Source organism: Cricetulus griseus, chromosome 2, assembly GCF_003668045.3.
Source record: "Cricetulus griseus strain 17A/GY chromosome 2, alternate assembly CriGri-PICRH-1.0, whole genome shotgun sequence".
NCBI classification, from domain to species: Eukaryota; Metazoa; Chordata; class Mammalia; order Rodentia; family Cricetidae; genus Cricetulus; species Cricetulus griseus.
Window position 1 is genome coordinate 247887435 of NC_048595.1, and position 15463 is coordinate 247902897.

The following is a 15463-nucleotide window of genomic DNA, read 5'->3' on the forward strand; positions in this document are numbered from 1 at the left end:
ATTTATTAATTTAAATTTTAAGGCAGGGTCTTAAACTTATTATGCAGCCAAGGGTAGTCTTGAATTTCTAATCCCCCTTCCACCATCTCCCAAATGCTAGTATATACTATTACATCTGGCCATTTTGTTCTTTCTTAAGTTGATGTAATTTACAAAAACAAAATACCTCGGTGAATTTTTCTTATGAAGCAATCTCCAAACTCAAACAAGAAACAATTATTTTTGATAAACTCTAGTATTTATTAAATTATAAAGTTTTTTTAATCAAAAAGAAAAAATGCAGACTAAGAGAACCCTCCACGTACAAGGACAAGACAGCAAATCCTATGGAAAGGAACACCATGAAGTGTGTTACAGATTGTGAAAGAACTTAGCAGCTGCTGCTCTACATTTCTATCTCAGTGAGACCAACTATGAAGTAGTTGTTAGTCATCTATTTTTATATCCCAAATTCACATCTATTTTCCACATTAAGCTTCCTGCTCATAATGATATCAAATATCTCACAGGTGCCAAATTTTAGTAATGATTTTATACCAATCCATGCAGAAAAATAAAGTTGTGCAAGAGTCAGATGAGGACCATTAATGCACAAGTACACACTGGCCAAAAGAACAAAAGACTGAAAAAAAATACACTAGAAAGTAAACAGATGTCAAGAAAACTGTGTTATTACTGAACAGCTCTCAAATATTAACACCCCAATTCCTCACATTAAATAAATTTCAACAGAGATATGTTAGACATTTTAATTTCAGGTCTGTCCTTCCCATATCCCTTCCCACCCCAACTCCCACAATGCACTACTAAGGATGAGTATAATGTTATGTGGGCAGAAATTTACAGGTATCCATTTCACCCTTGAGTGTGGCACTGAAGACGTTTACTTAAACCTCTGTCACTGTGCACTGTCCATCAGGCCTTCTCGACCTGACATTGACACTCATGGTTCCAGCCCCGGCTGCTGATCGGTCAATCCCGGATCGGTCTGACCGGTCAGCTACTGTCTGGTTTGCATTTGAAACCAAAAGTCTCTGTTGGGCCAAGGAGTGCTGTGCAACCACCACAGGGGCGCCCTCACTATCACTGCTGGCATCCGATTCAGTCTCTTCAACAGAAGTGTCTGGCACTCTGCCAGAAGGTGGTGATTCATGGTCTTCTTCTCCTTCGCCTCTGTGACTCCTTTCAGCTATGCTGTCTCCACTGAGTTGTAAATGAGCAAAAGAGTCTTCCAGAGAAGTGCCTGCATCGGGGGATGGTGTTACAGGGCTGGTTAGCTGACCATCAACGGATGTGAGGGGCCTTGAGGAAGATGGCACTGGCAGCTGAACAGAAGCTCCAGTCTGCGCTGATACACTGTCCGCACCATCGGCAGAGCTCTCTCTTGCTAGATTTACAGTATTAGTGTCACAGTCCAGCCTAAGTCCAGCTACTCCCTTCTTTGGTATATCTATTATATCTCGCTTAATCTTCCTGCGACGTCCGTGTTCATTTCTCCTATACTGAACCATGTTTTCAAGATCAGCAACATACAGAAACCCAGCAATTAACATTTCCGTGTTCTTTTTACCTTTGGAAAAAGCATCTTCCAGCTCCCGACTAGTGCGCTCATCATACTGCCACCACCCGTTTCTTCCTTCATAATACCACGCATATTCACCATTTCCTCTACTTGCCGCCTTAAGTTCTTCTGGTGACAACAAGGTTGGCTTGTCAAGGAAGTCCTCAGGAATCTCTTGTCGACAAAGAGCACATCGCTTCCCAAGCCATGAAGCGCCTTTTACACAGAGATAACAGAAAACATGCTTACAGGGCAGACTGACTGGATGAACACATGTTTGCAGACAAATGGCACACTCGGGAACTGATAGAGAAGGTGCAGCATTGGAACAGGACTCGCTCGCCTTCTTATTTGTAGGAAGCATATTTATCGAGTGATCAATTTCACCACAGCCAGCCATCCTAGGAAAATGAGAAGAAAAAAGTAAAACCAGGTTTAAACTTCTCTGATACCTTTTTTTTTTCTTTTTTAACTTCTCTGATATCTTGATTCACTTTGAGTTCAGAAAATACCCCCAAAGTACCTATTCCATGCAAACCACAAGCTATAGGAGGAAGACATAAAAACGGAGACCAGCAAATTCAAAGCCAGCATGAGCTCCATATGCCCTATTTCAAACAAAAGATGGGAAAGTGAAAGCAGGAAAAACTCAATATATGTAAACACCCTCTTTTATTTGTAGCTGTAACTCATCACTTTTTATTTACAGGAACCAATGAAGAGTTATTAAGCAAAAAATAAAGCAAGGCATATATAGTTTATGTTAAATATTGTTTCTACCCAGCCACAGAATTTATAAGACAGAACTAAATGTAGCATTTAAAAACATGACACCTACTCCAAATTAACTTCAGTATGTAGTAGAAACATAGCTCGGTCCTTCAAATTGTGACTCTGACAACAGCAATTTGTAGCCTTTGTTTTAACTAGCAATTAGATTATGGTTCTAGATGTTTATGTAAGTCAGAAATTTAGCTCCTAAACTACCCTTTTGCCTCATTATATCCAAAACATCGATAAGTCATATTAATATCATATCCCATCTGCCAAATCCATGTACCACTACCCATTCTTTTTCAAGTCATCAAACATTGATTATTAATTCACTATATATACTTTTAATTCACCCATACTCCTTTCTTTACAAGGTTGATTTTAGTATAATCTAAAGTTTCTAAGGATGCCTCAAATGATCTGGCTGCCACTTTTCACACTATCTTCCTCTCCTACCAAAATTCACTCTAATCAGGCATCCAACAATCCTGTGTACTACCCTTCAGTGTGATTTATGTATATTCATACAGGACCATGCAAATATTTGTGAAAAGAAAACACACTGTTAAAAGCAAACTCCTGGATGTTATCATATTGTAAAATAGGTATTTAAGTTTCATTTTACTTTAAGCTCAAATATCTAATTCAAAACTTTTTCAATGCAAGATACATACGTACACATACCTTGTCAATATGAAAAAGTTCTTATATTGATCAATTTAGTGCTGAGAAAGCTCAACAAAGAGCCAGATAATAGAAAGCTGCTAATGGCTCTTAAACAGATGTTAGGTCACAATCTTACTAAGAAAGTGAAGTAATTTTATTTAAAAAGGCCACATATATAATCATCCAGTTATGAGTCATCAACATATACATGGTTTTTAAAGTCATGAAAATGGGTGGCACAAATCCTTGTGTTATCCAACACTTACAAATGATAAGAAGCCTGTAAGAGCTTTAAAAAATGCTCAGAGGAAGACAGGAAACTGACAATATTCCCACAAATGGCAGGAGAGGAGAGGCCTTCCCAAGCAGGTTAAAACAGAAACTGCAGCTCCACACACTGCCTTGCTGCTCTGACTGCCAGAGGCCAGCAAGCTTGCTCCCAGTAACTCAACCAAGACATCTTTATTTCCTATTGCCCCAAAGAGGGTTATGAAACCCTGACTCCTGCTACCACTGATCACAAGCCAAAGAATCATCAGCAAAACAGAGCTGTGCTTGTACTCTGCCTTATTGACATGCCTCCTGGTTCAGGATGGGCTTCTGCCAGCTATTTGAAAAACCTCTTAAATTTTGTAATCGGAACCATGATCTAACTCCTCTAGACCTCTGACTAGCATCTCAAAATTAATTTAATGACCTCCTTTAGCCCTAATATACTTGAACCCATTCTTTTTCAATCCTTATGTTTTTCATTTGGATTTTAGCACATTCTCAATTTAGCTCTTCTTTTCTTTCCCTTTTCTCTAGTACCCCTTCAGCGTCAGCACTCCCTCAAGACTCTGCACAGATTCTTTGTTGTACACATTATATGCTTAGTCAGTATTATGAGTATCTTACAAGTACCAATCTCCAAGACTCCTCAACCTCAAGCCTGTATTTCTGCTTCTGTTTTCCAAAATTCAACCTCAGCACTCTAGATATCTGAAATAAACACAACCAAAAACAATCTATATCTTTGGTCTCCACCTTGGATAAACCACCATTCTCAGTACTCATCTACCCCTGGCCACAACTCCTTTAGAGTGCACCTCTTTATTCCAGACCCTTGGATATGCCTTGCACAAAATATTAACCTTCCAATAGTTTCAGTCTTCTCTCTCCCTGGCTTCTCCTCTCAGTCAAGTGTATTAGTCATCTTTCAACCTTTAATAGTTTCCTACTGTATACATAATCCAATAGAAGTTCCTAAGCATAGACTTTCAAGATCATTGATACAGACTTTTCATTAAAACAGTTAAAATCTTAGTCGTATCATTTTTCTTCATGTTAACACTTCCTACACTTGCCTAAAGATAGGAAATAGCTAGTGTGTACTTTCCTAGAAATCTAAACCCAGGGGGTCTGGATTTGGGTTCAATGGTCTGTGTTTTTAACTAAGTGATCCCAAGGGATTATTCTCAGAGAAACTTAGTAAACACCGTCTTAGGGAAATGACTTAATTTCTCTAATTCTGCTTCTTCAACAGTAAGGCTACTCATATTTAATGGTTAAATTCAACAACTCAAGGAAAATATCCACCAGGTACCTGGTAAGACGCTAAGTATTGCATAAACATTCACTCCTTTAATTCTGATAGCTCTGTCTTCCACTCTACTTTGTATATACTATCAGTTCCTGATGCTCTAAAATACCTTCATGCTAGGTATCTGTACCCCTTTCTTGTTCTCTCCACTCTCTATCCTTTACATGACATTAATTGATTCTTCCTCTCAGTTCCAAAAACATCTTACTATTATCTCAATATAGTATCTGTACTACCACTTAATTGGTAACATATTTATCGCATCTCATTTACTAGACTATAGTGCATTCCTTGATGATCAAGATTAAACTCACCCCACCACCACACACATGGGTGGGTGTCTGTGGGGTGGGGGATAGTGCTGGGGATCTGTCTCAGTGGTAGGGAGTTTGCCTAGTAAGCACAAGGCCAAGGCTTTGAATTTGACCCCCAGTTGTGTATGTGTGTGTGTGTGTGGGGGGGGGGCAGATACAAAATACACAAAATTCACTGGCTCTAATTTTAAAGAAAGTGACATAGTATCATTTTTCTCTTATCCAATTCTCAATACTGACATTGAATGATATAGTCATACTTTTAATGGCAGCGTTATCATACTGAAAAGGGAGGTAACAAACTAGTTTCTGTGTCAAAATAGTATCTGTAAGAGTCCTTCTGGTCCAGGAATTTGGGTGCTGTAATGATCAAGACTGAAAGTCAACAAGGTTTTCATTTTCCATGACCCAGAACTATGGTATTGACTGTAGGAAATGTTCCATCAAAAAATAATGAAATTTAATATGAATAGGTTCAAATTATCAAACACAAAGTCTAAATGGCAGGAAAACATAACTAATAAAAACACAATTTAGAGTAAATTGATATGAATAAAAATAAAGTGTAATAATTTTTAAATCACATATTCTATGAAAAGCCCTTACATTTTATGAAACAAACTTTTAGTAATTAGTTTTAAAATCCAGAAATCTTTCTCAAGTAAATTACTATGTAAAGTAAAGGCGGGAAACAGAGACCTCCAGCTTTTCAGCCTTCATGTATCATAGTTTCCCTATGTGAAAACTGTTAGAAATTTTGATTATAATCATTTAGTGTGAAGAGAACTGCAAAGTCATTGGTGAGCCAATAAAAAATTTCATTTTGCATAACTAAAACTAAACACAAATACAGTTCTCTGCATTTATCCTTCTCAATCTACTTAAGCTTTGGGAAAGCCATGACACTCTAGATGCTTTACTTACATTTCTATCACAGATCCCACAGGCACCTGTCACAAAAATAAAACATCTTCTTTAGCAGTTGTCAGCCAACTTGCAGGGTTTTCTCTTCCACTGCTGGTTCATTCTCTGTACTGAAAAAGAAAAACAATATCAATAGCTATCGCTCTACAAATCAAGATCAGTAGAATTAGTCAATTAAGTATGGTTCTTTAACAAAATATAGTGGCAACTTTTATAATTAAATAAAAGTAAAGACAAGGAACAAGGATGTTTTCTTTTACCACTGCTGTTAACACAATGGAAGCTCTAGCAGAAAAATTAGACTGAAGAAGCAATAAAGATATACCAAGTAACATAGAATAAGTTTTTAAAATGTACATTTTTACTGGTACTGAGATGGGAGAAGAAACCTATTTTCTCTTTATGGAATCCTAAGAGACTGAATAACCAAGTCCAACAAAGTTGTAGATTATAAGTTGGACACATACATATTAAAATATATGAATAAATCTTCTCACTAAATGCAAAAATAAACATATAGCCAAATGATCTTTGAGAAAGTGTATCAAGCCTGTTCAATGGGGGAAAGAATATTTCCCAATAAATGCTGGGACAACCAGATTTACACCAAGTCAAGTCATACTTCATAGAACACAAAAATTAACCCCAAGTGTATCAATGACCAAAATATCATAATCAAATCCTCAAAAATCTTAGAAGCTATCTGAAAGGAAACTCTTCAAGCATTAGAACACACAACACCAACATCATAGGGAATAAAAGGAATATATAAATTAGACCTTACCAGAAAAACAAAACAAATGGACAACTTACAGAAAAGACCATTTTGAAAATTAAGACTACTTATAGAACTCTTACAGCTCAATGAAAAACAAAAATAAGCACCAGACATGAAAAAAAAAAAATCACTGGGCATGGGGTGGGGAACAACCAATGAGCACATGGGAAGGTGCTTGCTTAGTACTGGTAGTCCTTAGTAGAATATAAATCATACCCACAGCCATGTGTCTACAGGGAGAGGGAAATACTTGTGGGTGAGGATGCAGACAAATTGGACCTTTGATAATATCAGTCCTATGGAAGTTTGATAATTATAACACACCCCAGTAATTCCACTGCCAGATACAAATCAAAAGAAAACCATAGCTTACCTAGAGATTCATATACCAAAGTTCATAATAGAATTATAAACCAAAAGGTGGACACAGAGTGTGTCTTTCCAGATGAATGGATAAAGGAAACATGGCATTTAACAGTGTTCTATTCAGAACAAAAGAAGAATGAAGTTCATCCAATATGGATGCACCCTGAAAACAAAACAAGATAGACACCAAGAGAGAAATACTCTATATAGTCCTAAATAGGAAACTTCATAGAGACCAACTTAAGGGTTCTTAAAGACCAGGAGGAAGAGAAAAGAGGGAGCCACTGCCTCAACAGTACATTATTTTGTCTGGATTATTATTCATGAACTATTTCTAGAAATACAAGGAAGGCTATACATTGAGTTTTACATTTAAAAATGGTTACAGAGTAGAATGTCATAATTCTTACATTCTACTACAATAAGTACTTTAAGTAAAATAAACAAGTTCTGTAAGAACAAGTCAAAATGGCAACAAAATGTCAATAGGCCATCCTTAACCCAGAGTGAATTAGCATCACTTGCCTTCCTACATAGGCAGCATTAGCACATTAACCAAAGGGTCTATTTATATGCACAAACACACCCAATTTCACAACCTGCATGCCAACTTTCTCTCAAGCTACCTCTTGTCCAGGGAATCCAAAAACACCATCAGCCTCTACATCTTATATAGTATTCCTTCCTGTGCTTTTAAGTGCTCACTTCAAGCACATTTCATTCCATGTAAAGCTTCCTTAAAACCATGCACATGACCACTGAAGAAACTGCACAGTAGGTAAAGCTAAGTGAGGAGACTTTGATACTGATTTTCTGTTCCCTAAGCCTCCCACAGTTGGCAACTATCTTGATAATGTATTTAAGATTCTCATGGCTAAAGGTAAATGTTGCAACCTTAGCTAGCTTTCCCTACCAAATGTTTAAGAGAACAAAGAATTGATTTCAAAGCCAAAGAATTTTCTAACTAACTAGCTAGACAACATTTCTAAGAAATGTGCTTCATTTTGCTCTGGCTTTAGATAACATGGATACCACTATTCCACCCGTCCTACCAGCTTTTTCACTCTGCTTTCGTGTTGCCAAAACATTCAGTGGTATGGTAGGATTCTTACTGCACTTCCCTCTCATAGCCTAAACAAAACAGACACTGTCCATTTTCCCACAATGCCCTAAGCTCCCATCTGCAGGTCAGAGGTAAGCATCCTCCTGTTCCAGCGCCACTGGTTCTGAGATGCCTACCACTGGCTGTGCTGACTTCACTTCATCAAACACATCCTCTTCATTCTAGCTCCTGGTAGCACCACAAACCTACTTATGTATCCTTGAGAACAAACAGCCCAGCTTCCCAGACGTCCTTAAATCTTGCTCCCATATATTTTCATTAGAAACAAGTGGACAGCATCTTTTAGGGATCCTCCCAACTATAGATTCTAGGCTAGAGAAACTGACGAAGTCAGTCTAAAAAATAATTTTCATTTTTGAACTCCTAAATTTAAGTAACTTTACTTCTTAGCAATAAAATACCATTTGGCATTTTCACCTAAAATCAGAAGTCATAATCCCATTCTCAGACTGGTCCTCTCTGCTCATTTCTCATTTCCACACCTGCTCTTAGTTATGGAGACTAGAGACTTCTGGCCACTTCCTCATCTTCTTTCCTTTATACAGTTCCTGATGTCATTTCCTTTTCTGCCCAATCTAGAATCATCTGAAAGTTCTTCTTTAACAGAACCCTTGTTTGGCAACATCATGCTTTTATTCACTTCTGTGGTCTACACAAACACCTATGTCTGATGAATCTTGGAATGTGCCATTTCACTTTCCACACCTTAGCTACTTAAGAGTCACAGGGAAAAACAGAAAATACTCTTACCACCTTCTCAGGCCCTACATCCTGACACACTGAAGTTTGTCAACTTTTATCCCAAACATTCTGGGAATCTACTTCTATGTAACCAGTGTTACATTCACTATGCCTCTGAGTGAACCGACCATGTTCCTACACTAGAAGCCCAAATTTAGTGTTCCAGTCCATACAATAAAGACAAAACTTCTCAGGAAAACACAGGCTTTAGGTCTCTGAGCCCTAAATACATAACTGCCTCAGCTTATCTAGTTTATCCATGACAACCAGCTTTCCAGATTGCTACTGTAGTTACACCAAATCAGCCCTTGGTAATTCTGTACACCATCCTGCCTTTAAGAGTCTTCCTCTTCTCTACCATATAAAACGCTTGACAAAGTTCACTGCACTGTACAGGAATGGTCACCCAAACCACTTCCCTCTCCTACATTTTACATATTCTTTCACTACTGAATTTATCATGAGGATTGACATTACTAATTTATGCACTGCCTTTCTGCTGAATCATGAAGACAGCACAAATTTTATGTCTTTAAGTGGTTAGTAAATTGCCTATCAATTTATGCTGATTTCAACTGGAATTTGTTTAAAGACCACAATACTTAAGTCATCTGTTCACATAAAATATCTGCGTTTCATCTGAGAAGAAGGCACTTTCTGGGAACTACCAAGTCCATAAAGATAAGGAATCCTTAAAGAACTTACAGTGTAACTCAGTCTACAGCCCCAGCTCTAGAACCTGTCATCTTCCTATCATTTGACAAGCACATGATTTACCCGGCTATTGCCTACTGAAGTATTCTCCAGAATGTAGATAAATCCCAAGAATACAGACAGCCAAACAGCAACAAAGGTCCTTTTCCTGACAAAAATATGGAATGAAGGTAAGGATAACCAGAGGGGACAGCAATCTATATGTGTCCTTTGTCTCCTGAGAAAGAGTGCTTTGGTTTGGAAAATAAAGGACAACAGATATTCTGTGCCTCACTCATCATATTTTTGAACCATGGCTCAAAAGTCAATTTACACTTTACCTACATTATAATGTGTGTGTCTCTGCGTGTACAAAAACCACTGCTGGATATTTGCTGTCTGTCCTTCCCATCTTACAAGTTGTGTTAACCAGAACTGATCATCTCAGTCATTTTAATCATGCATTCCAGGCACACGATTGAATGGTAAAATTCTCGCCTGTAACATTTGGTGTTAAATTTCTTATAAAAGTCTTGGCAGGCCACTGAAAGTGCCTTCTTCCTACTAACGAAATACAGAGAAAAGTTTTGTTCCTATTGCTAATGCTTTACTTCTTCCACACATTTATTTACATATTTTCTCTTTAATAAATCACAACTGTTCTTGCTTATTTATTCACTTACCTATCTATTCTAGTCTTGTCCATAAATATTTCATCTCTATGACTGGCCTGTACTTTAAAGTAAACAGTAGCAAAGAAGTTTCAAAATAACTCATATAAATCTTTAAGAGTTCCTCCATTTGGACACCTAAGCAGGTTGTAGTCTCTTATAGAAGCAGACACTCAGTAACACCAGCAGAGCATTGACTATGGGCATAGCCCCTTTCTCATCTCAATCCTATCCCTTCCCTTAATAAAAAACACTCATCTTTACCACACCTATCTTCTGTACTAGGGATTAGCAGTGAAAAAGTATTCCCAAGAGACCACAATGAACATTCCAGTATGATTTCCCACAAATGAGTGAGCTTGCGTTTCAAAAACAGTTAAAATACATTTACTTTGCCTGATATTTCTTTTACACTCTTTTTCATTTTGATTCTGGCCTCAAGAATAGAAGATACAACTCTTAGAAATTCTTTTCACCAATTTTTAAATTTTGGGTTTTATTTCTTGCTCCAAAGATAAACACAAATGTTACCCTTATTTATTCAGTGCACCATTAAAATTGTTTTACTTCCAATTATGCCTTTATTTTCAAAATCCTTGGCTCTCATAGACAAACTATGTCAAAGTATCCCATCAACAAACATGACTCCAGCCAAATGGGAATAACTTTATAGATATAAACAGGACTTCCATAGTATCTATATGAATGCACAGTACATATATTTTTCTAAAATCTTTTAGGTTATACTATATCTCACAGATACAAGCTGAGACAAATGGATAGTAAAATTTGGGAGGAGAAAAATGAACTAAAATGCCTACTGAAATCTAGGTCCCAAAAGACCAGCACTGGCACTACCAGAAGGTTCCTTGGAAATGACTACATGAATCCCAGACTACAGTCAGATCTCCTGGTTACTTATGTGCACACTCAAGTCATGAAACACTGGGAAATCAATTCTGTCAGTGCAAACTCAAATCAGCCTTGAACTTGGGACTACGCAACTTACAAATAACAGCAAGCTCAGAAGGCATATGGCTTACTCAAAGTCTAAAAGCTATTGAGACTCTGAAAAGGGATTCAAATTCAAGCATACTACATCTTCTTTTAAAAACACTGCCCTATCACTGGAAAGGCAAAAACAGGAAGATTGCCAGGAGTTCCAGGCCAGCTTGAGCTACATAATGAGGCTTTATCTCAAAACAAACAAACATCTCTCTCTCTCTCTCTCTCTCTCTCTCTCTCTCTCTCTCTCTCTCTCTGGCAAAAGAAAGAGAAAGAAAAATGAAAAGGGAAGTACCACAAAGATACAACTTTCTCTTAGGAAAATTAACATTATCTAAAAAGAACTTGTAACAAGCCAGTATCTAATTTCAAATTTTCTACTAGTTACACTAAAGCCGATAAAAAGAAGCAAGTTAATTTTAAAAACTTATTTTATATAACTCAATATATCTACAGTCTCACCATTTGATTATGTATTCACTATAAAATCATTAATGGGACACTGCATTTGCATGTGAACCCTCTGAAGTCCACACAGACTTTACATTCAGCACAACTCAGAGCTGCCGAGCACTAAGGATCTTCAGAGTCTTTCCCATCCTCACCAAATTAACCTACAATGCCATATGTATTCACACATCTCCCTTAAAAGATGAAGCTGACAAACTGTTAAAATAATCAAAGAACAGAAAGAATGAACTCTATGTAATAGCTTACTTTGCTGAACACAGATTTAAAAACAACAATAACAACAACAACAAAAAAACTGCATATATTCTGTTGTGATCAAAGTTGACAGGTTTGGATGACGTTGCCAAACTGACCCATTAACTACCATCTTGCAAATGACAATGTCAAAGGTAAAAAACAGGGCACACATGAAACACTCATAAGAGGCATATAAAGACAGCAGAAAACAATTTTTCACATTATTTCAAACAAGACTTTTTAAAGTTAGAGAGGTGTTTTTGTTTTAATCTAGGGGATTTTTAAAGGGGGAGAACGGGTGATTTCAAACTATGTGCTAGAAATAATTTAGCAAACATACATGATTCAAATATACAATTCCTCCTACAATAATTTTTAAATTATACACCAAACTCAACACAAATTAAGAAAGTAACATGAAAACAAGGTTATTTGGTCCTTAGCAATTGTGGAGTAAAAAGTAGTAGACTGTATTTATAAAGAGGATTACAGATTAGTAATGAACTTAGATCTTTATCAATTAACCCAGTTAATTTTTAAAAACTTTAAAAATAAAGCCACATTTTATTACTTAAAAAGTGTAACTACTAAAGAAATTCAAACTGCAATTACTTGGATACACTGTTAATTCCTGATGTAAAGATTTAGGATTAATAGCAATTCCATTTATCAAGTCATTTACACTTTTTAAAAGTCCACTGTCCCTAGATAACCGACTTGAATAAAATATTGACCTTTAAAAAATAAAAGAAAAACAAGAATATATAAAACATAATTAAAAACATAAATATCAAATTATATATGCTTGAACACTTTCTGTTTTCCCTATTTAAAGAATTAAAGAAACAGTTTACTCTTTATTCAAAATACACAAAACAGGATATATTGTATAAAAAAGGTGTCAATGATGGGGTACTACTTCAAACCTCCCTCTGTATACAAGTTTACCTACATGTGTATCTATTATAAACACAGGAAAAGAGAGCAGAGGTCAGGTGGGATTTAACACACACATCTTGAAATTTCTTAAAAAAGATTCCCAAATTCACAGGCATGTAACTTTTGTACTTCATCACATCAGCTTTCAAAAAAAGGGCTAAGTCGAATTGGAAACAAGTGTTCTGTCAAAACTCAATTTCAGTTAAATGTAAACAATATCATCCTATGACTACCGACTGCCTTCACAGTCTTCATATTTAGGTGTAAATCTTCAAATTTCTTCCCTTCGAAGTGGGTTTTGCATTTACTTCAATAACTCAGGAAATATGAATGTCAACAGACACTTTAATCTCATCAATCAGGTTTCATGGCCAGCAACCATTATGTAAATAACAAAGTCCTCTTATTAATTAAGATGTGAGACCTTGGTCAAGTCATCACTACGTATTTGTTGCTTCACCCTCTCCTCTGTGATTCTACAATTTTAAATGTTTTAATTAAGAGGCCTTTAACAACAGGCTTTGTATTAATTAACTAAGGTGAATGAGAGAGTACAAATTAGCAAAGGAGGCTGTACACCAGTGTAGACATAGTGTCTATCCTCAGAAAGACTGTTTCTAATCCGGCCAACAGTTCCACAAATTCCCTCTGTTATCAAGAACCCAACTGGGCAAGAGGACAGAAAAAAGACTCAGTACCTTCTACCTCTAATTCTTGCAGGAAAATATTTGTAAGAATCAGTAACAACTGGTTAAATCCGTCAAGCACATATATGGCTAACAGAAAATGTGTCGTAAACAGATGAATATGAAAAAGTTCTTCCTATTATGTTTTTTCAGGTCAAGGAATTATCTTGAATCCTTTAAAAACAAAAAAGAAAACAATGCAAAAGTGACTCTTATCACTTGACGAGTCTCCCAAAAGAATTTTTTTTTTTTTTTTTTGCATTCCTCTTATCTAATGACCAGCTATTTGGGATGTTTTCCCATGATTACAACTCTACTCAGTTCTTCACCAGCAAAACAGAAATCTTCAAACATTTAAGCACAAGGGTTTTCATTCTGCCCACATTACATAGGCCCATTTGAGACATAAACCCAAGTGTTCCACTGTATCATATCCAAGACCCAAACACATCCCAAACTCCTTTAGTGTGGCAGTCACTCTCGAGTTTTCTCTTTAAAAATGAGATTTAAGTGACCTATTTTCATGTGTTTTCACAGCACCCAGGAGCTTTGCTGCTAGTTTGTATGGGTCATTTCCTTCATTTGTTTTCAATATGCCATGTCCTTTAAAAAGTCTAATATAGGTCATTTACTGAAATGTTCTACATGCTCAAATTCGATGACAATATACAACTTTCAATAGCCAAGTTCCAGGTGCACATCCCGTTTACAAAACAAGGAAGGCAGACACACACACACACACACACACACACACACAAACACACGGCGGGAGGGGGTGAACACACCCTAGCACCTGAAATGTCAATCAATGAACAAAGCCTTTTCTATCTCCTTTGACTTTCTTCTTCCCTAAGTTCTTGTCAAGTATTTCGGTACTGTTAAAAAACAAACAAACAACAAAAACAAAACAAAAACCCCAAAATGTTGAAAACTTGAGAAGTGCTTAAACAGCACCCGGAGAAAAGACAAAATATAGCTGTCAGAATGCGTGTGCTAACTCACAGTCCGGAATCTCTTACCTAAGTAGAGGACGATTCCATTTCCATATCCTCAAAAACAACGTAACCATGCCTTTCTCTCTTAAAAGAAAAAAAAAAAAAAAAGAAGAAGAAAAAAATAATAATAAAAACAACACCGCTCAGGAAAATAAGACAGCCAGAACAATGAGGATCCCGTGCACTCCTAGATGGGGTGGAGGGCAAGGGAGAGAACTCCACACCCAGCAACCAGAACAAAGCGACAAACGAAACGGGGATCTTCGGATGCACCCGGGTAGGGAGGCCCCGACGCGTATTCCGACACCTCGGGGTGGTTTCAGGTTTTGGGAGCCATCAAAACAAGAACACTCGGCGGCTTCCGCCAGCGCGAGGAGGAGGGACGGCTCCGGGCGCTGGGCAGGCTAGCAGCACAGCACAGCACAGCACAGCACAGCAGCAGCAGCAGCAGCAGCACCGCAGACGGCAGACAGAATGCAGCCCGTGGCTGCCCGCAGCCCGGCCGAGCCCCGCGGCGCTGCCCGCAGCCCGGCCTGCGTAGTAATGGCCGGGGCCGCGCCCGTCACGCTCCGGGCTGCGCCAGCTCGCCTCCCTCCGCGCGCCCGTCCGGGCCGCGCTGGCCAAGGGCGTCCCTGTCCTACCGGCCCCGACCCGCCGCCGCTCGCCGCCACTCCAGGCGCCGCCCCGCAGCCAGCGCGGTCGCAGCGCCACCCGCCGAGGCCCCGCAGCCCTCGGACACACGCGCTCCCCACCGGTCCCGCCGGTGCCCACCTCTCGGCCGCCGCCGCAGCCACCTCGCAGCCTCTTCTCCTCCGCTTCGGAGCCCGCAGCGGACGGGGACGCGCGCGGCCGCCACGTGACGCCCGGCGCTCGAGGGGGCGGGGCCGCGCCGACGGAAGCCACGCCCCCACGGCGAGCGCGCGCGCGGCGCCGGAGG

General features: G+C 38.5%; 1 protein-coding gene across 2 annotated transcripts; it reads right to left on the reverse strand.

Moving 5' to 3' along the window:
- Positions 1-513: 513 nt before the first annotated feature.
- Rnf146 (ring finger protein 146) lies at positions 514-15406 on the reverse strand. Of its 2 annotated transcripts, XM_027398410.2 has the most exons (4): positions 15298-15359; positions 14551-14610; positions 5822-5931; positions 514-1962 (listed from the first exon to the last, which is right to left on the reverse strand). In XM_027398410.2, coding segments are annotated over exons 3-4 (1077 nt in total). In that variant the 5' UTR covers positions 5824-5931; positions 14551-14610; positions 15298-15359; the 3' UTR covers positions 514-887. The 2 variants fall into 2 exon arrangements, with proteins under 2 accessions (XP_027254211.1, XP_027254210.1); XM_027398409.2 differs by lacking the exon at positions 14551-14610 and having other exon boundaries at positions 15298-15406.
- Positions 15407-15463: the final 57 nt, after the last annotated feature.